We start from the raw sequence: 22,477 nt of genomic DNA, 5'->3' as shown, positions 1-22,477 counted from the left end.
CCCACCTGTTTAACAAAACTCTTCCATTACTTTCATTAAAATGTTTACTTTTTAGAAACAGTATTGCAAATTAATTCTACTCTTGACAACTGTATCTGGGTAATGAAGAATGCAAACTGCATATTTCAATAGTTTGTGCTTAGTGCTAATGTTTAATTTTTAAGTTGTAGATGACAAGAGTGAAAGTGCCAAACATCCTGCTGGTAACAACATAATTTCCTCAGACCTGGACTACAGAGCTGGCTCTTCCTTTGAGCTTTCTCCATCTGATAGCTCCGATGGAACCTACATGTGGGATGAAGAAGGGTTGGAGCCCATTGGAAGTGTCCTTCCATGTAGAAGTTATGATTCTTCTGAAATGAATAGTCTAGTATGTATAACTTGTTTATCTTATTGGAATAGTATCTGAAATAAACTCAGTGCTTCATAGATAATTCAAAAGGACACTTATTCTTGCCCAAAGATCACAATGCCCCAATTCAACTGCAACCTTAAATTGTAGCTTAAAATAAATTGTGATTGAACCAGCATGAGTGCGTTGCTCCTCCCCTTCTGTCTTGTCATTACATGCAAACCTTGTCTTGTGCTGATTTGTGGTTTGTATCTTTCCAATTAAACCATGAGCAGAAGCCAAAAACAAATTTTGGCTTCTGTTCATAGTTTGTTTGAAGGGAAAGAAACCACAAGCCTGGGTTTGCACATAATGACAAAACTAGTTGGGAGGAGTAAAGAGGAGTAAAGCGCTTGTGCTAATTTAAACTATAGTTCAGATGAAACCATCTACCTTTATTTAGACTGAAGTGTTCACATATAAATACAAGAAGGAAGGGGGCAAAGAGGAGTCTGGAATATGCTCGATTATGATCACATGATGCTTCATAAAACTGGACAATCATTATCAAGAAGCTTCCCTTTTTTCAATTTTATTGGGAAGTTTACATTAAGCCATATGCCAAGTATGGTATTATTGCATTGGCTTTTGCAGATGTTAATTAGTGCTGGAAACTTTCAGTGCTTGTGTTACGCTTTTGTGGATTAATACATTTTTGCTTTACCTTAGTTGTTAACAGGAGAGAGGCCTCTACTTTCCATATGTCATAGCAGTTCTTGTATTTGCAATTGTCTATTTACAATAAGTTAAAAACATTTTAAAAATATAAAGGATAACCCACTTACTGTATGCTATGGATGCAGTGTTCTGAGGGTGCACTATGGCTCAGTAGCACACTGTTTTTTCCACCTGCCTGCCAGTATTGAAGGGGTGAAATGTTCTGTACTCTGAGGACAAGTGATTTGCAAAGCATGGCAAGGAAGATCTGGATGAGGATGTGAGAAGTGAACCCAGATTTCCTGTTACCTATCGTGCCATGTTGGACTGCCTCTACACGAGGAAAGGGAGGATGAAAAATGGGCCCATACTGAACCCTTCTGACATCCTGTGCACATAAACAATGCATTCATGATGCAAGTGAATTGAGCCCATTGCAATATTCTGTGTTACGCTTGAACCTCAGGACAGTTAAATATTCTTCTGGTGTCACTACTTTAAATCATGAAATGATGTGGAAATATGTTATAGTTTGCAACTTGATACAGCAGTTGAACAGCAATACTTTGCTGAAAGTGAGGTTTTAAAGTTTTGACCAATGGAAAAGTAGCATATCAATTTAAATTCTGGAATTGTAGATTAGACATTGTTGAAATTAGAGTTGCAAATAGATTAATAACCGAAAGCATTTGTTCATGAATCCTGAGGGTAGATTTGCAGAATCTGGAGTGAAGGGCATACTTTTAACTTAATACTTTTTGTTCTGGAACGTTCCTGTAGAAGGGGTATGAAAAATAATGTTACACATTGCCTAGTATGTGGCAACCTTAGTTTGTTAAATATGTGGTAGATATCTCATAAGGCTCCTTTTGTGTTTTCAGTAATGTGCAAATTTATTTTAATAAGTTAGAGGGCAGATGGCTTTAAACTGGAATTTATCTTGTACTTTGTGTTGATAGACAATAACCTTGCAAAAAGGAGTGATATATCTAAGAATTCTTTCTTTAGATTGCTTTATGAGGTCATCCATAAAGTCCACACTTGGACCATTTTTCTCTGAAGAGGACAAGGATTCTTCTTTTTTAAAAAAACTCGAATTCCCTAGGATGGATTGCTTGAACTAATACCATGTCTTAGCTTGTGTCCCCATGATGTGACTTCTGTCAGAGTGGCAGTAAGTGCAATATACAGTTCATTGTTTGGGCAGAGTCCTAAATCCTCTGCATAGGAGTTCTGTGACTGATGCCGTTGTGGAAAGAGTTTTCTGAAGGTAGAAAGTTTGAAAACGACTGACTTGAAGTAACTAGAACATCAACTGATTAGTATGGGATAAGGCAGTCTTTTAAATATCCTGGCCCAAGCCATGGGCTTTAAAGATTATAACCAGTTCTTTGCATTTGTATTGGAAACAGATTTGAAACCAATGAAGATGGTATGGTATAGCAGAAACTCGTTATAACGCAGGGGTTGGAGGAGAAAGAACACGCCCATGTTACAGGGCTTCCGTGTTATAACGAACGCATGTTCTGTACACAGTATTTTACTCTGGGGACATTATCATCCCTGTGGTATAGCCGCATCCATGGTACAGTGAACCACATTGTAACACGCTTCTGCTGTGTCAGTAAAATGTTCTGAAAAATGGGACCTGTCAGTACACTAGCTGCATCATTTTACATTAGCTGAAATTTCCAAACACAGTTCACAGGCACCTCCACATACAGCACATTGGAGTCTGCAGGTGACCAAGGCATGTGTGACAGTGACCAGAACCACCTTTTCCATGAAAGGGCACAGTTGCTGTACTAGCCTAAACTGAAAAATGTTTGCTGTTCAGGTGGAGGGAGGTATATGTACTCCCCTCTGGCTCCATGGATAAAAATGGAATGAATAAGTGGCAAGAGAGTTATACTGAATAGCCTTTACTAGAAATGTGAAGACCTGTGGAAAAATTGGGTTTTTTTTTCCTGTTCTAAAGCAGTTTCCTGAGGTCCTGCTGTGAAAAATTGCACAACTTCCAATTGCTTCCTGCATTTCCCTTTTAGTGGTTATTTCTCTGCATTCTGTGGTTACAGCTGGTACACAAGACACTACATTTGTTTCCTTTTATCTCAAGAGAACCTCTGGCTGCAATTGAATAATCTGCTCTGATGTTGCAGAAGGGCTGGGCCGTAGCTGCCTTTGAATAAGCATCACAGAAAATATTTGAAACAAACTGCCAATGATGAGGAGTGGATGATACCTAGTGCAAAATATCTTGATGACTTTAATGTGGCTAAACCACATTTAAGTTACTTAAAAAGACTGACAGATTTGTTGTTTGTAGCTTGTTTAAGCTCTTTTTTCAGAGACAGACACTGCATAAAGATCTTGCAAACTTAATGGTCTAGAAAAGATGAGGGTTATTGAGGGAGGAGAACTTTTGAGGGAGACTTCTCATTTTGCTCAGATGTCCTTTTTGCACAGGTTGTGTTTCACAGTGGTTGTACTGCTCCTGCATAGATGTTCTATGCTGGTGCAGACAAATAGGTCTAGAGGCTTTTGTGCTAGACACTTGCATGCTTGACCTGTCAGTTGCGATATGGCTCTCCTGCAAACTTTCCTTCTCTCCATCCTAGTATCTTCCTTAAGTTTAGAGGATACAATGTTCTTTGGCTCTTGCAAGCCTGCTTCCTCCCCTAAAGCAATGGGATTGGAGAGCACTGGAAAAATCATTCCCTTTGATTACAGATGAGACATGTCAGTCACAGAGTAGCCCCCCCCTTCTGATCCTGACACTTAAGCTAGAGACATAAGTTTTGGCTTTGAAAAGTTGCTCCCTCTCCCTCCCTTACATCCTGCCACTAGTGGTTAAGATATATTGATCTGATTCATGTATAACACTAAGCCAAATTATGGCTTAGCGTAAATGAGGGGGTTGTTGGAGCAATGGTTGTGGCTGCAATATTTTTTCCCCAGACCTGCTGCGCTACACAGGGCTAAGCCATGATTTGAACTTAGACTTGTGTTTATCTCCTTCAAACAAATTATGCGTGATAAACCAAGAACAAACTTTGGTCACACCTCATATTTTGGCTGGAGTGAGACAAACCATGCCTTGGGTTCAGACATGACATAAGCAAACCATGGCTTAGCCCTGGGTAACATGGCAACAGCAGGATTGGGGAGGAGGAGGAACATAGCAGCCACAATCTTTGCTCCAACAACCTACTCATTTATAGGAAACCATGGTTTAGCTTAGGGTTAGGAATGAAATGGGCTATAGCTTTGCTTTTCAGAAATACTCGTGAACAGCTTTTTAAAATGTCTGGATTGCTGAAGCACACAAAGTGCTTCAGGGGATCCCTGCTTCAACGTGTACCTGCCTCACCTTGCAGAAACCCCACATCCCTGTGAATCACTCTGCCTTGGCTAATTGGTCGAAATGTGTTGTCACCACCCTGAATAATTGGGTGTTATCCTCAAACTTGCCCATCTCACTGCGCACCCTTACTTCAGGTCATTTATGAACCAAGTAAATAGCAGAGTTCTTAATACAAATTTTGTTGTTTATGCTACAGCAGACTAATATGGGTACTCCTTCAGAAATTCTGTTTGACTTCAGAGGCCATCCCTGACCTAAAACAAAACAAAAAACAGTTCTGGCGTAGACATGTATCCAACATCTTTTGCACTGAATATAAACACAAATAATTAGTTTATCTTCTCTGTAACCCCCATCCTCCTTTTAGGAATTCTTCCACCCTTTCCTTTTCTAATAGCCCACCTGCCTCCCTGAGTGTTTTAGTGCTGCTGCTATGTTTAAAGACTTCTTTGTTCATCTGTATATTTTTAGTAATACAAATATACAGTATATGTAACCAGCTCTGAGACCTGCAGATGATACTGGGGAAAAACTTAGATAATTTTACTTACAGATTTGCCAGTCATTATGCCTAAAATCTATTTCACTTTTAAACCATATACTGAGATTCTTAAGAGTCTAGCAAAGACAGTTTGGTTTCCCAGACAATTAGAATTCCTTATTTGGGTAACCACAGTTGGGTTTCTACAGGGCTCCTAGAGCTTTTGTTCAGAGGAAACTCCTTGTTGCAGAGATCAAAGAGAATAAAACTGTTGACTAAGCATTTATTTCCTTAGTGAAACCAGTATATTTTTGTGGTAAAACAACATTTACTGACTGTTATTCATAGTTTGAAATATGTGGGTTTGCAAGGGGTTACAGTTTTCTCCTCTAGTAAGTTGTATTTAAGGTACTGTCTAATGGTACCTGAAGCTGCATTTAGATGTCTGGTATTCATAAATATCTGCAATCAAAATCAATTAAGCTGTATGAAGAATGCAGGCATTTTCATATAGAGTGGACCTTGAATTCATTACATCCAACCTCCTGGTCGGTGCAGGATATGCAGTGCAGCTACAACATCCTTGATGAGTGTTTGTCCAGCTTCTCCTTGAATCCCCAGTGAAGAAGAGCCCACCAGCTCCCAAGGAAGGCAGCTCTTATTGTTAGGAGGTTTCTCCTAACAGTTCTGTTTACACTCAGGTCCTGCTTGCATCTGGTTGGCCATTGTGAGAATAGGATGTTGGACTAGATGGGCCTCTGGCCTGATTCAGCAGGGCTGCTCTTATGCTGAAACCTGCTTCCCAGCTGTTTCCACCTGTTCTCTGTCACTCTAGAGGGCAGGACTTGTACAAGTCTGCTTTATCTTCTGCATGACAGGACTTCAGATACTTGAAGATCACCATCCTATTCTCCCGCTCCCCATCTTTAATCTTCTCTTTCAAGCCAGACATATGCAACTCTTTCAACCATTCCTCATGGGATTTGATTTCTACACTCTTGGATTCCAGATTGTCAGTGTCCTTCTCAAAAGGTGGAGTCTAGAGCTAGACTTAAATAGTATTTCAGATCTGGTCTAACTTGTACAGAATAGAGTGTACACTATGCTTCTGACAACGCTGCCTGAGATTGCATTTGTTATTTTAGCAGCTTCATTGCTGGCTTGTCTTACAATCAATATAGATTCCTTTCAAAGTACTGCTGCTAAGTTAGGTTTTCTCCCTATCCTATATTTGTGTTTTTGATTCTTGGTATCTAAATGCAGGACTTTCCATTTATTTCTGTTGAGTTTTATTGTGATGATTTCAGTTCAGCATTCCAACCTTCCTGGATAATTTTGAATACTGGTGCTGCCTTTTATGATGTTAATTACACCTCCCAGCTCTGTCAAATCTGCAGATGACACTAACATCCCTTCTACTCCTTTGTCCTAGCCATTTTAAAAAAGGTTTAACAGCATAGGGCCTGAGGCACACCCCTCCTTATGACACCCTGCTCAAGTCCTCCCTTGAAATTGACACAAAGGCATTGATGAGCACACATTGGGTATAGTTGTTCAACCAGTTGTGGATCTACCCAACAGTAGTGTCATCTAATCCACATTTTACTAGCCTCTCTCTCCCTCCCCCCCCCCTCCTCGGTTGGTTGAATTCTATGTGGTGGTGAACATTTAATGCAGATCTTGCAAATTTTTGGCTAGATGGTAGCAGAGGACCAGAATCTGATGGTTTTAACATCCTTCAAATCTTGATAAGTTGACTGCTCTCATATTGTTTGCTTTTATTGTAGGTAGCAAAGTTGCTTGATTATATGCTTTGCTGAACTTTCCATAGTGAAAATTAGTATCTGTGCAATAGATAACATCTGTGTAAATCATGACCAGACATACTTGTCATAGATTTCCAAGTTAAATCTTTAGTAAAATAAAGTTTTGAAAAAACTGTTATTAGGTACGAAATATCATTGGTGCTGTTTAATTCCACTTAAACAATGCTATCTGTATTTTATATCAGATGACAGTGCAAATACAGCCAATAGCATATATCTTTAGGGTGCCGTTATTTGTGATTTTATTTAAAACAATTATGCCCTGCCGTTCCACTGCCAGGACTTAAAGAACCTATTTTTTATGTTATGAAATCTGATGATGTAAATTCACTATGTGAATACATAATGGGATAAAGGGATAATGGAATACATAATGGAATTTACATCTTTAGATACCTGCTCTGCATGTCTTGTTCTCATTGCATATAACAAACTGCCTCTTCACTATCCTAGTTTTCCATTTTTCTTAGAAGCAGTGAAGATTTCACATAAAGCAAATGATAATACCTCCTGTAATAGTATATTGATTACACATTTGCAAAGAGCTCCTATCCTTTCCTTTTGTATAAGCAAAAGTACTGGCTGTATTAATAAAATAAACAAGCTACTAAAAGGAACTTAATATTTAATCTTTGCTTTCTGTGATATGTAGTGAAACAGGTTTTGGTTTTATTGATGCCCCAAACTAGATTGGTTTCATATTTTTCTTCCTAGCCCTCTACATCTAGAGCAGGTGTGGGAAGCCTTTGGCGCCTCAGATGTTGCTGAACTACAACTCCTATAATCCCAGGGCATTGACCATGCTTGCTGGGGCTGATGGGAGTTGTAGTTCAGCAGCATCTGGAAGGTCAAAGGTTCCTTTGGCTTCTCCATTCAAACCCTCCGGATACGGTGGAATCATCGGAGGCCCGCTGTAATCAGTTTGCCGATCACTTCCAGAATAAGATCTCATGTATCCGCCGGGACCTAGACTCTCAAGTTATAGCAGTAGATCCTAGTGAGATGTCCGGAGCACAGTCTTGTCCTGTTTTGTTGGATGAGCTTCAGTTGGTTCAACTCGAGGACGTGGACAAGGTGCTTGGACAGGTACGTGCAACCACTTCGGTACTGGATCCTTGCCCCTCCTGGCTGATAAAAACTAGTAGGAATGGAACAGGTAGCTGGGCCAAGGAAGTGATAAATGCCTCTTTACGAGAGGGAGTGGTCCCGGGCTGTCTGAAAGAGGCAGTGGTGAGACCACTCCTGAAAAAGCCTTCCTTGGACCCAGACAATTTTAACAGCTACAGGCCAGTGGCGAACGTTCCATTCCTGGGCAAGGTCTTGGAACGGGTGGTTGCTGGCCAGCTCCAGGCGCTATTGGATGAAACTGATTATCTAGATCCATTTCAATCGGGTTTTAGGCCCGGTTTTGGCACTGAGACAGCCTTGGTCGCCCTGTACGATGACCTATGTCGGGAGAGGGACAGAGGGAGTGTAACTCTGTTGATTCTCCTTGATCTCTCAGCGGCTTTTGATACCATCGACCATGGTATCCTTCTGGAGAGGCTCGCGGAGTTGGGAGTTGGAGGTACTGCTTGGCAGTGGTTCTGCTCCTACTTGGCGGGTCGTCTCCAGAAGGTAGTGCTTGGGGAACATTGCTCGACACCGCGGGCTCTCCAATATGGGGTCCCGCAGGGGTCAGTTTTGTCCCCCCTGCTTTTTAATATCTACATGAAGCCGTTGGGAGAGGTCATCAGGAGTTTTGGAGTGTGTTGTCATCAGTATGCTGATGACACGCAGCTCTACTTCTCCTTTTCATCTTCTTCAGGTGAGGCTGTCGATTTGCTGAACCGTTGCCTGGCCTCGACAATGGACTGGATGAGAGTTAACAAACTGAAGCTCAATCCAGACAAGACTGAGATGCTGTTGGTGGACGGGTTCTCTGATCGGATGGTGGATATATACCCTGTCCTGGACGGGGTTACACTCCCCCTAAAGGACCGGGTTCGTAGTCTGGGAGTCTTTTTAGACTCTTCCCTCTCACTTGAGGCTCAAGTAGCCTCGGTGGTTAGGAATGCGTTTTACCAACTTCGGTTGGTAGCCCAGCTACGTCCCTATTTGAGTAAAGAGGACCTTACATCAGTGGTACATGCTCTGGTAACCTCACGTTTGGATTACTGTAATGCGCTTTACGTAGGGCTACCTTTGAAGACAGTTCGGAAGCTACAACTAGTGCAAAATGCGGCGGCCAGATTGCTGACAAGGACCAAGCGGTCCGAGCATATAACACCTGTTCTGGCCAGCTTGCACTGGTTGCCAATATGTTTCCGGGCTAGATTCAAAGTGTTGGTATTAACCTATAAAGCCTTATACGGTGCGGGACCACGATACCTTGCGGAACGCCTCTTCCGATATGAACCGGCCCGTGCACTACGTTCTGCTACGAAGGCCCTCCTCCGGGTTCCAACTCACAGGGAGGCCCGGAGGGTGATGACAAGATCTAGGGCCTTCTCAGTGGTGGCCCCCGAACTATGGAACAGTCTCCCTGAGGAAGTACGCCTGGCGCCGACTCTGCTCTCCTTCCGGCGCCAGGTCAAAACCTTCCTATTCTCTGAAGCATTTTAAATTACACTGATTTAATTTTAAAAATGTTTATTGTGTTGGATTGTTGCTTGTATTTTAGTATTGTTTTGTTATTTATTGTATTTTTATGCTGTTTTATGTTTACCGCCCAGAGAGCTATTGCTAGTCGGGCGGTATATAAATTTAATAAATAATAATAATAATAATAATAATAATAATATATTGGGGGTTGGAATTGCTGCTATGGGCGGTGTATTGTTTCACTGGTATATTGTTGGCTAATTTCTGGTTGTCCACCTAACAGTTAGGTCTAACACCTACTGACTACTGTGAGTTTTGCAAAGAATGGTGGATTAGGGTGGACCTTAATCTGATCCCATCAGCAGGGAAAGGGTACATTCTCAGGACCTTTACGCCTTAGTTACTCCTTATTAGGAGGATATACTTCAGATCTCTTGTTTCATAAACTTAAAATGCATCTGTGGACCACAGAAGTTCTGGCTTAAAAACAAACAAAACCAAGCAAGACCCGAGGGCTGCCTATCCCTACCTTACAGGATGTTTTTCAAGCTACAGTATTCTTGACTTATTTTAATGTATTTCAGAAAATAGGGTGCTATGAACATGTTGCTTCGCTGTGGTAGTAAACATGTATTTTATGTCAGCAATCCTAATGACATTTGAAAGATAATAGGTTATGAATATCTGTCATTATCTCAGTCTAGTTGTTTAAACCTGAGCATGAACTTTGGCTAGAATATAAAATATATAATACTTGTAAATACTGTGGAGTTGCTTTCCATTTTTCTCATGGATGTTGTACATAGGACTGCTGTACTCATTTAAAAAAATCTTCTAGTATGTAGGCACTCATTTCTCCGATTTGGTGTTAGAGTTTTATCATATTACTCCAAAAAACTGAGAGATGCTAAAGAGAAGCTTCAATATGATCTACATTCTCACTTCAAATGTGGGACTGCTTCAACTTCAGATGTCTTTCAGCTTCTTTGAAATGAGTAGGTGTTGGTTTGTTGCTGTTCTATACAAAACTGCTTTACCAGTAAGAAACTTGTCTGTATTTTGTTTCCAAACTTGTTAAAGCTCAAGATTGTCTTTGGCAACGAAATAAAATACAGGGTTGTAGAGGGCACACCCTGCCACACTGAGCTAATGTGAGCCTATAAAGAGAAACATAGGTGGACTCAAATGAGACGAGAACCTAAGAAATGAGTAAAACTGGAGGCTGGCATTGACCTGTATGTTTAAATCTTACAGGCTAGTGAAGAATAACTATACTATTAGAAATTATCCCAGTCCCATAGTCCCTTTGTAGGCCCAGTATAAAAATATAGAGATCAACAGAATAAATTTTCAGGACACATGCTGTGGATGGAAGCCAGTGGAAAGTTCTCTTGAACAGGTCTTTTTGAAATAAACCAGAGGAAGCTGCACAAAAGCATTGCCATTAAATGTTAATTCCATGTGTGCTAGACACATTGCTTTTTATCCTTGTGTTCTAAACATGTAGGAATATTCTCAACTTCATGCACTCATTCTTGTACCTAGCAAGTTGGAGGGAGCAAACAAAATGTTACTTGGAAAAAATGGAATCATGTTCTGGTGCAGAGGATGGAAATTTAGTGAGTTGCCCTTGTAAAAAGAAGCATATTCTAATATTTTTGAGAACAGTATTACACAAAATATGAATGCTTCATCGGTAATAACAATAAATTATTACTGTGCTTAGTTATCTCCTTTAGATTTGTATGAGATAGCTGTCTTGCATCTGTTCTTTGGCACATGCATAGCTACTGTGGAGAGTAAATGTATGCTAAACATCCCTCATTCTATGGGTAGCCTACATGGAGAAATTACAGTGTAGAAATATTGACTTGCTTGTTAAATGGAAATAGACCATATTTGTCCAAATAAGTTTCCCCCTAATTTTTAGCTCAGCAAAGACTTCATTGGTGGAAGAGTCAGTAAGATGTTGGAGGGATGGTGGCTTCAAATGCTAATAGCACTTGTTTCTCACCATGACAACAGATACACTGACCCATGTGATTGTTTAGTTGGCTTCAGGGAGACTGGCAATATTCAGGCAATGTCTGTGGCTGCTGCTCCCTGATTGGACAGCAAGCTGATTAGGTTGGAAGGACTCCCTGACTTACCACATGGTTTCCATGGTAGCTGCAATAGTAAGCCTAAGTTGTGGAGCATTTTTACCCTTAATCATCTTCCTTTTTTCCTTCTTAAAGGTATGAATGCTGTAACATTGTATTAATTTTTTGACCAGGGTAGGAGTCACTGGCATTCAGGGTTTGACAGCTCAAAACACAACACCATAAACTAGAGTTTTATATATTGGAATTAGTTTTATTGGTCTTTTCTTTTGAGAGAGTACTTACTTTTCTGTAATTATCTCTGAAGGTTGTAACGCAATGGGAAGCACACAGTCTTGCCTGCCAGTCCTTCATTTCTTTGAGTACAGGATGTCACTAAGCTTGACATTATGGCATTGCCAAGGGAATGGGAACCAGGATGACATCATTCAGATGATTCTAACCTTAATGTTATGTTCTGTCAGTTTATTTGCCATGTTTCATTTTATAACTTTTATTGAGATGAGGCAGCTAAATGTCAGTCTGGTGAGTTTTTATTGCATATTTATTGAAAATACAGAAATGGTCAGTTTCTTTTGACAAATATATTTGTGCTGCTTTTAATGACAAAATATTTTTAAACTAAGACTTTCCAGTGTATAGTCTCTTCATTAAAATGTAATAGACTACTTAAAATGAGTAAAATTTATAACACTTTATTAAGAAATTCTACCTATATTTATAAAGCACTTTTAAAACTAAATTATGTAAAACAGGAACGGGATGTCTCTAGCCTGCAGGCCAGATTAGGCCCATCAGGAGTCCTGATTTGGCCTGGTGAGGCCATTTTCTGCAAGTCACACCCACCTGCCTCTCATCTGATGGATAAAAAGGTGTCTGCAAAGGAACAATCAGTAGCCTTAAAGTGCTAATTAGCACTGACAGCAAGCCCCACTGGGATCAGTTGCACTAGGGAGTTTGTTATCAGGAGCTCCTGAGTGCAGCTGATTTCTGACAAAAATAAGGGTTGCAAGGCACACTTTTGGCTGCGTTCTTCCTTTGCAGCCCAGCTTGAGTTGCAGCCAGTCTGTAAAGGAAGAAAGGAAAGAATCAGGAGAATATTTAAAGTGCAGGAGTACATTCAAAGTTTCCTTTGAAGTTGGGTCACCTGATAGTGTGGTGTTGGCAGTTGATTGACATACGGACAACCCTGCCCACATGTCAAAGTGGCCTGTGGGGGGAACTCAGGATCTGAGTGGCTGGGTCCTGTTTCCCACCCCTGATGTAGAGATAAAATCCCTCTTTTCCCCTCCGTATCTTAGAATTTGCTTCTGTAGATGGATCTCCTGCAGCCATTGTAATGATTATTCTGTCTCGTTGTATAACTACCTTTGCAGCTGTTCAAGTCTGACAGACTCATGTAGGAAGATCTTATACCTGCTTCCGTTCCTTTTTACCCTTGATTTCTAAACCAGTTTGTTTTTATGTAGAAGATGCAACACTATAAACTAGAACTTTATAAGGAAGAGAAGCTAGCTCTCCTGGCACTTCCCAGGAACTTGAATAGACAACACACCGGTTAAGAGGCTTGGAGCATGGTTATTTCTTTTCACTTTGGTGTTTTATTGTATTAGATGGCTGAAGATTAAATAAAAATTTGATTTTAAAATGCACATAGATAACTTTAAATTGGAGAAACAGACTCAAATGTGCAGATCTTGCAGAAAGTATTTTTTATTTTCTTGTAGGATATTTTGAATAACCTTGATTCATGTGATCTGGAAGATGATGATCTTATGCTTGATGTTGACTTGCCTGAAGATGTGCCCTGTGATAATGGTTAGTGAAATAATTGTAATGTGTCTAAATGCTTTCTTGTAACTTTCCTCTATTCTGGTAGCGCTTCCTGCCTTTTCCCTTGCCAACCACTCCTTCCATTTTAAAACTTAGGATGCACCCAGAGGCACCACTAGCAGTACTAGGTCCCTATGTTCAGCTTTATGTCTATGTTCAGAGAAAACAGCTGCAGCTATTATAGAGCTTCTAAAGCATCCAGTCGGAATCGGAATAAATGTGTTGGAAACAGCATTTTTTCTGAATCTTTTTCAAAGAGAGCTATTAGCTATGGGCGGTCTAGAAATGAAATAAATAATAAATAATAATAAATAATAAAGAGTTTTCTGAACACCTAATGGCTCTCAGCTTTTTTAGTACTTTTAAGGAGGATTCTTGCTGTGTTATGTAATGCATTCTATATAACAAAAAAGTTTTTTGTTAAGTAATTGCATACCTTTTTGTGTAAAAGCTCTGCTAGAGTGTAACCTATATAAATACTTCTTGATGTGTTATGATTAAGTTGTTAAAAGCTGTTAAATTGAGACTAAGTCCAAATATCTGTTAAAGAGTGGCTTTTAATGTACAATTGTGTTGAACATTTAAATGCACCGTCTTTATGCTTCATAAAGAAGTTTTCTAAGTATCGTATAAATCAGTTAAAAACATACTCCTACAGTAAAATCCATACTAAATGTTAAAATCCGACCCAGCATAAAACCCAGACATAATAACACAGTAAAGTACAATACAGATCTCGGGAGTTAAAATCAACCAACAAATCAGGAGCTGAAATTGCAAGGACATAACATGATATAATTTAAAATGTCTGAAGAACAAAAAAATCTTACCCTGGTGCTTTGCAGGTCACAGATGGTTAATAATTGTACATGGATTGACTAAACAAGTATGCTAGACTAGTTCATAGGCTTGTATTTTCCTTGTTCCATTTTGGAGTCTGTGATGGAAGTTGCACTCTATTTATAGCAACTGTTCTAGTGCAACAAGTATGTACTCAGTGAGCAAGTACGGCAGTTCTAAATCACAGGGTCAAATTGGGCTCATTTCCCAACAATACGCAAGCAGAGAATGAGCAGGAAGGAAGGCCTGTTTACCACTGTCTTATGCAAAACTGTGTCTGAGTAGGCAGTAAAATAACAGACTGCTCGGTTTTATGAAAAGCTTCTCATAGTTAAAGCCTAACAATGTGAAGTGAAAGTGTCTGGGTAAGTAAAAAGCCTAAAGGGTTTCTTGAAACTTTTGTCCTCTCCGGCTGCAATTTATATTTTTGAGTTAGCTGCCAGTCACAGCTTTCACGTACCAGTCTGTTAGCTATGCAGACTGACAGAGCTCTAAAATCACATTTTCGTCATATGTGGTAGAATGAATATGTTTAAACTTTTCTATAATAAAAAACCTTTCTTTTTAGTAGATAGCTATATGAATGTTGAAAGAAAGCTGTTTTGCCATAAAATGAAGTGCTGTTCGTATTGTTTTTAAACATTGCTCTTAAACTTAAGATTCTAATGGTAAAGAATTTAGTCCTTAGAACAAAAAAAACAGAGTTAATTGTCTAAGCATTACTATAAGGTTTGATCACTTCTTGTCTTATATGACTGAATTATTAAATTGCTTAACTGAAGTAGTAACTGAAGTAGTAACTATTGTGTGAGGAAACTACTTTCAGGATATCATATGAAATCCCTGTTGCTTGACATTTTAGTGTAGTATAAAGCTGTATTTATGCAGTTATCTAAAACATTTGTATTCTGCTTTTTGCTCTTCAGCTGATTAACGATAGCCTCATCACAATATTATACAAATAATTAAATGTACCAAATTAGCAGCCATAGCAGTTTAACAGAAATGTGCTTTACATCAATTCCTGTACTTAATTTTGTACATCATTGTAAATCAGTAATGAGTAATGCCTAGCAAGCACTTTGGATTTCTGGTGATAATAGTTCCCTTTGTATAGATGAATGTTGTAATATTTTCTCCTATCCGTGTAGTGGATTGTGAAAATATGAATCGTTATGACCGACCAGATAGAAATATTCGACAGCAGAAGGAGGGATTGTGGAAGAGGACACCACAACGATGGAATAGCCAAGACCATTATCATCTTGGTCACTCCGACCACTATTCCCACAGTAGAAATGATTTAAACAGGTAAGGTCCTTGAAGATAATGATAGTCCAGGTGTTTTTGTTGTTGTTGTTAAAACTATAATTATTTGTATTATGCCATCAGTAAAACATGGTGCTTTACAGATGAGCGTAAGTAAAGAGAAATTTCTCTCTCATCTGAAATCGGGATACTTGGGTAGGAGACATAAGGGAATATAGTGAGGGATGCAAGGGATAGCGAGACAGATGTCTTAGTTATAGAATCCTATCAGTGATTATTTTTCCTCTGGTGAACAACATTTAAATACGATAGATACCGGTCTAATGCTCCCTTCTCCCCACCCCCACCCTCCAGGCCATCTTGTACATGTAATAGGCTCTAAATGCATGCACGCATGCATGCATACGTAATGTAAGTCTAGCACATTGGATAAGGCAATTCATTTTATGTGTTTCGGTACTTTTCCTTCCTGAAAAGATACTAAAGCTAAGACACAAAGGATTATAGCAATGCATATATTTAGTTTTTAGTGCTTTGGTATGCTGGTCTGGTTGGTGTATTTGCTAGACATTCCTAACATGGGAATGGTCTTGTAATGCAAGGTAACTTGTGGGGTGTGTGCACCCTAGCTAATGTTGCCTATGAATTGGAATGTCAGTGTGCACTCCCCAGCAACTATGTTTCCAAAGGCAGTATGCTTCTAAATACCAGTTGCTGGAAATCACAGGAGGGGAGAGTGTTTTTTGCACTTAGGTTCTGCTTGTGGATTTCCCATGGGCTACTGGTTGGCCGCTGTGAGAACAGGATGCTGGACTAGATGGGCCATTGGCCTGATCCAGCAGGCTCTCCTTATGTTTTTATGTTCTAACTCTTAGTTGTTAGCTTTCACTGTTTTGTAATTTTAAAAAATATATACTTGTAGACTAGAATCAAGGTCTGACTTTGCATTTTGAAGACTAAACTATTCTCCTCACCTTACCTTGAGGTGTAATCAGGAGAGTTTTTCTTGCTATATCAGAAAACAAAAAGGTCTGTTGGCATAGTAATGATAAAAATATTTTGTATATTTGATTATAGTCTTTATTGTTGCAGCCTTTAATTGATCAGACATTTAGTCTAACTGATTAAACACCATTTTAATTAACTAAAAAGAATCCCCAGTTAGGCAACATTTTTTGAAAAAAAGTTAATTATTTTTAATATAAGTACTTTCTTCCTACTCTCATAATATTTGACTGTTTTTGAACATGTGCACCAAGTTTTCAGAATCTGTTTCCTGTTGAAATACAACATAGGACTGTAGATCAAACATTTCAAAAACGTCTTTCAGGGGCTTCAACTATTTTGACTCACCTCCTGCTGGTCATCTTGAAGGATATGGAGCACCAGACTTGTACCCACCTCTGAGGAGTTTGCCGGCAAACACTGTGATGTTGGATGAAATGACACTTCGGCATATGGTTCAAGACTGCACAGCTGTGAAAACACAGTTATTAAAAATGAAAAGAATACTTAATCAGGTTAGGAGGTTTATGAACAGAATGTGAGGGTTGAAGGAACACTTGTCACTAGTTTTTGTGTTATGGTAAATAATAGTAATAGCTTAATTTGTTAAAGCTGTTGCTTAAATAGTGGCTGGGACAGAGGTGTCTAGTGTGAGTGGAAAGGCATTTCTGCTCGTGGGGTTTGGGAGAGATGTCTGCCAACTTTCTCCTAATCTTCAACCTACCATGCTGTACTCAACACTGTCCCTCGGGGTCTCCTCACGTTTAGAATTGATATTTTAGGGGTATTGGGGAGGAAGGACAACAGTTCACTTCTGCAAGTGAAATATCACTTGGAATACTTTGGTATTGTCCTTATGCGTTCTTCCCTAATAATGTCTCTGACTTCACTCCATAGTTCTACTGGTTCTCTATCAGCTAAGTTTAAAGCCTCAAATCTGTCCCTTATTTGATCTTTATATTCTTCTGTGAAGTTATTTAAATTGCATTTTGGCATTATGATTGCTTTGTTGTTGTTCTTTAGCTTTACTCTGATTTTCAGTATTACCAGTTCATGAACTGTACCACAGTCTGTTCCTGGTCTTGTTTTCGCAGAAAGTATGGAACTTCTCCATCTTCTGTTACCAATTATATAATCGATTTGATTTCTGTATTGACCATTTGGAGATGTCCATGTGTACAGTCATCTTTTTGGTTGCTCAAAATATGTGTTTGCAAGAAACAAATTATTGGCTTCACAGAATTGAATAAGTCTTTCTTCTGCTTCAATTCTATCTCCTAAGCTTCGCTTTACGGTGCTTCGCTAATGCGGCGGTCTCAATTAGACGCAATTCATCTGAAGCCCCACTCATATGGCGCTTGTTCCGCTTTTACGGTGGTTTTCAGGTGTCGCATGCCATTCTATTCAATGAGTTCCGCTTTTCAGCGGTTTTCGCTTTTCGGCGGGGAAGCTTCCTCTGGAACGTCTCTCTCTGAACTACAGCTGTGGCTAGGAGCACTAGGCAACAAAGGAACAGTTTTCAGCACCTGCTCCCCAAGCCAAAAGTGCTTTTTGTCAAGGAACATGAAATAAAGCATCACAGGGATATGTTATGTGTCCCCAGATCTAATTTGTGCTGCTAATATGTTACATTGGTGGCAAAATGTAAGCTACTTAAAATATTTCCTTTTCTAACGTACTAGTGCTGGCTTTGTAGAGGAGTTTTGCCTATTACAATTGTTCTATGATGTCACTGATGATGTCCTTTTGGATAGCAGAGCTCAGCATTCTTTGTTCCTAAAAGCAGCTATGTAGCCTTTGGTCAAGGAGATTATGTTTCTTTCAGCTACACTGGGAAATATACGAAGAATTCAGTATAGGCCATATGGATGGAAAGTAAAATCGGGAAAAAAGGTTGTTTTCTAGTACTGACAATATTTCACAGAGGTCTCTTTTGGAGATGTACCCCTGTCTTTTCTTTAGCTGTTAATAATTCTAACACTTAATAACTGTCTTATGTTTTAGCTAATAAATTCTGAAATGATTTTTAAAGTCTACTTTCCCCATTATCTTGTTGGACTACAACTTCCATCAGACCCAAGCAGCATGGCCTATGATTTGAGATTATGGGATTTCTAATCTAACAACACCTGAAAGGCACCAGATTGGGGAAGGCTGACTAAGGTGCTCTGAAGTTCAGTTTTCTTGCAGTGGATCCCTTTTGGATATTATGAGCCTGAAGAAGCTGCCTTATATTAGTTCAGACTATTTATCTGTCTCTTTACTACTCTGACTAGCAGGGATCAAACCTTGGGACCTAAGCACACAGTGCCAGTTCAGACAATCATATATTGCCTTAATAAGCTGAAAGATGAACGAACCTTTTCCCTGGGTATGCAACCCCTTCACTCCTCCTTTTGCATGAGCTTTAATTAAACCATGAAGCTTCTAATTTGTTTTAGAGTGTTTCTAATAATGTGTTTTATATCATTGTGACCCACCCTGGGATCTACTGATGAAGGGCGGATAATAAATTTGGTGATGATGATTATGCATAGTTTCCCATTTTCTTCAAACTGGGAAACCGTGTTTACCACTTTGGAACAACCCAGGCTATTAAGCCACATTCAAACCATGTTTAATAGTCTGGTTTCTTCCAAAATTGGTAATTAGTCTCCTGGTTTGGATGAAACTGAAAGCTATGCTTAATTGAAGAATTCTTCTTAGTTGTTTGCTTGTGCAGTGCAAAGGAAAAAGTAAAGGAGTTGCATGTGCCAGCAGGGTTGTTCATGTCTCATCTAATTAAAGATATAATCATGTATATGATAGTTATGTCCATCACGATATGATTGTATTTACATTACCTTGCTTGTTACATAGGCATGCATGTACACATACCCTGTATCTGTGCAAAAATCCTGTGTCTGTGGGTAATATTTTTTGTATGAAAATGCTAAGTCTTCAATGATTCATAATACAGACACCTCCATCTGTGGCAGTTTTTTTATATCATGATGACACAGTGAAATGAAGAAATATCACTTCTGGGGGTAGATAACAGAGCTGTGTTTTAGCCAGCCCTTTGTAACTGCTGAATGGCTATAATCTCAGAACAGCTAAGCATGATGACTCTCGATCCACATTCACGCACATGCAAGTTCTGTACCTTTTGTTAGAGAGAGTTTTGAATAGGGCTCTGTGGCGCAGAGTGGTAAGCGGCGGTAATGCAACCGAAGCTATGCTCGCGGTCGGAGTTCAATTCCAACGGAAGGAGGAAGTCGAATCTCCGGTAAAAGGGGTCGAGGTCCACTCAGCCTTCCATCCATCCGTGGTCAGTAAAATGAGTACCCGGCATATCCTGGGGGGTAAAGAAAGGCTGGGGATGGAACTGGCAATCCCATTCCATATATAAGGTCTGCCTAGTAAATGTCACAAGACGTCACCCTAAGAGTCGGAAACGACTTGCACTACAAGTGCAGGGACACCTTTACCTTTTTAGAGATGTGAAGGCCCGGAAAAAAACTGGAAAAATTAAGAAAAAAACTGTTTTTTTTCTGTTTTTTTCTGAAGCCTTTTTTGTTTTTTTCTGAAATTGAAAAAATGAAGAAAAATGGATTATGGAATGTTTTATTTTAGCATGATGAATAAAATGTTTCATTGAATCTTGCCCGCCCCTTTTCTCAGTTCTTTTTATGGGAATGGATCCTTTATGTCTGCTTGACACCGTGGAGGACTAGCGGAGACATAAATAATTTTCTTCGTTATTAATGTTGATAGTTTCTTCTGGGTTTTTTTTAAATTGTTTTTGGCCTGCTCCTCATAAACTGGCAAAACGAAAGAGGTTCCTTACATTTCAGGATCTTGTAGATCCATTTGTTACAAAAAAAGGCAAAAAAATTAAAAAAAGTAAATTTAATTTGTAATAATTGTTTGAATAAAATGTACTTTTAATATACCAAATGAGATAATTTTATGCCAAACCAACTTGTACATAATTATATTTGATGTTCCTGAGGTAACAAAGTGACTTTCAATCTGTAAAAAGTGCAAATATTGCATTTTTTCAATTTTTCCAAAAATTTCCATTTTTTTTCTGGGAAAAAAATGGGAGAAAATCCATCCCATCCCCCCCCCCAATGGCTCCAAAATTTCTGGAAATTTCACATCTCTAGGCCCAACTGCTTTTTGGTGGAGAGAACTCAATCAACCAGCTGCTGCTCCCCAGCCTAAACAGAAAATGGGTGTTATGTTTCTAACCTGAAGCTGGGTATGCGTAATCCTTGTTGGTAGATCGGGCAGGAGAGCTGCCTATGCATGGAGCAACTTTATGCATGCAGTTCCCTATCAAGCTAGGGATATAGCAGTGACAGCCTCATTCTTCTTATGTATGGTCCCTGGTTAGATTGGAGCATATGGATAGCTCCCCCTTTAACCATCCTTTTTAATCCATGGGAATTATACTGTTTTGTGTGTGTTTACCTGTTATACTTGTACGCAACCAATACTGTTAAGAGAATAGATCATAGGCAATGAAAGAACAGCTGCTAAATTATTTTGAACTTTTAAATTTATACTGTATAAAATTGATTTCAACATTAGGTTAGCGGATACATGAGCCAAAATTAAAATTTATTAAATATTCTAAATTATTTTTCTGGTAATAGTGACACTCAGTTTGCTGTGACACCTCAGTGACTAATCCTTAAACCTGTGTCTGGATTATACCACTTCAAACTACAGGTTGGGGATGCTCACGTGATTGAATGCCTTCCTATGTATAGGAAACTAGCATGTTGGGGAGAAGCCATGGATAGAACCTTATCCCATGACATATTTTTTAATATTCATTTTGTTGATTTTTCATGGCAAATACTGCACTACAAATAGTGTACAGTAGAAACATTGCATGAAATGAACATCACATATAGTGGTAATGGCTTGAATGGAGGAGCCTACACCTGCATTTTGAAATGGTACAGCCCAAACACAGATTTACCATTTTAGTGAGGCTTAAAGAACCTTGTTGTATTAGGACTGTTAATTTTTAATGTAAAGTCTATGGATACACATACAAAATAGTCTAGATACAAGCTTCATTTTTCTGTAGTTGTTTGCCTTCTAGATCACAAGATGTATGCAAATCACTGAACCAAAAAAGTTTTGGTGAAAGTGGAACAGTAACACTCCACAGCTGTGTGACTTTTTTCTAATTATTCAGCAAACAATCTGGTAGTAACAAATTAAGCTTTGATTTCTTGCCTGATAACTCTTGAATTAAATCATTGCATTGACTAGGTGTTCAAAAGATAAAATATAGAACTGAAAGAAAGTATGGTTTGTGTCCAAGTTAGAATTAAAATGTTGGCTATAGCTAGAGAAAGAAAAATAGAACACTTGTTTTTTTGAAGATGGGTGTCAGAGGTTGTTTGACATCATCAAAGATGAGATGATGGCAGTACAATTATTGGGGCTCCAAATTAAAAAGTCACAAAAGAAGAACAAGGTGCAGAGCAGTGAAGCTAATTTAGATGTTAACAATATATTATGAAGCCTACATACTCCAGAATTATATGAACTTGGATATTTATATTTATTTTATAGTGACCCTTTCTGTTACCCATTTTCCTTGCAGTTCACAGGTCAAGAAAACAGTTGGATTCTCAATACTGAGAATGTAAAATAATAATCAGTGCATGTTACACAAATAAAATTTGTCCATTTTATTAGCAGATCTCACTGTTTAGTTTAATTTAAAGTCTCCCAAAGTCTGTACAAAACATCAGGAATAATCCAGTAGTTAGTACTATTTATAGTTCAAAGACTATGTTAGGATTTAGGTGTTCATGTAAATGGGAAAATCTTCTTTTATTGCAGAATGATGAAAATGTGTCACTCCACAACATCACACTCTCAGTTCCTTCAAGCCCAGAACTGCAGGAGTCTGAACCAATATATAAGGTAAACCATTTGTGTTTGTTTAGAGGTGAGCCTTTTGGATGAAGAAAATAAAATTTTAAACAATTCCTTGGCTTTCATGTTGAAGTCATGTCTAATTAGATAAATCAGGTAGATGTAAATAATATTTGCAAAACTATAGGGTATCCAACCAAGTCGTTTTCAGAGTAGACCATTGAAATGAAAGGACTT

At 38.8% G+C, this 22,477-nt stretch overlaps 1 protein-coding gene across 10 annotated transcripts in view; it reads left to right on the top strand.

The window, feature by feature from the left end:
- The window catches only part of CCSER2 (coiled-coil serine rich protein 2), a 65,342-nt gene that overhangs the window by 10,486 nt on the left and 32,379 nt on the right, over positions 1-22,477 (top strand). For 7 of the 10 annotated variants that reach the window (XM_061635051.1, XM_061635049.1, XM_061635053.1 and 4 more), the window contains exons 3-7: positions 165-370; positions 13,132-13,222; positions 15,229-15,388; positions 16,677-16,866; positions 22,205-22,288. In XM_061635051.1, the coding sequence (XP_061491035.1) occupies positions 165-370; positions 13,132-13,222; positions 15,229-15,388; positions 16,677-16,866; positions 22,205-22,288 (731 nt within the window). The remainder of the gene's footprint in view (positions 1-164; positions 371-13,131; positions 13,223-15,228; positions 15,389-16,676; positions 16,867-22,204; positions 22,289-22,477) is intronic. The other 3 variants (XM_061635055.1, XM_061635058.1, XM_061635057.1) reach the window with 1 other exon arrangement.

This window comes from Rhineura floridana, chromosome 7 (genome assembly GCF_030035675.1).
Source record: "Rhineura floridana isolate rRhiFlo1 chromosome 7, rRhiFlo1.hap2, whole genome shotgun sequence".
Taxonomy (NCBI): Eukaryota; Metazoa; Chordata; class Lepidosauria; order Squamata; family Rhineuridae; genus Rhineura; species Rhineura floridana.
Note: the sequence above shows the minus strand (reverse complement) of the source record. Positions and strands in the feature narration are given on the sequence as shown.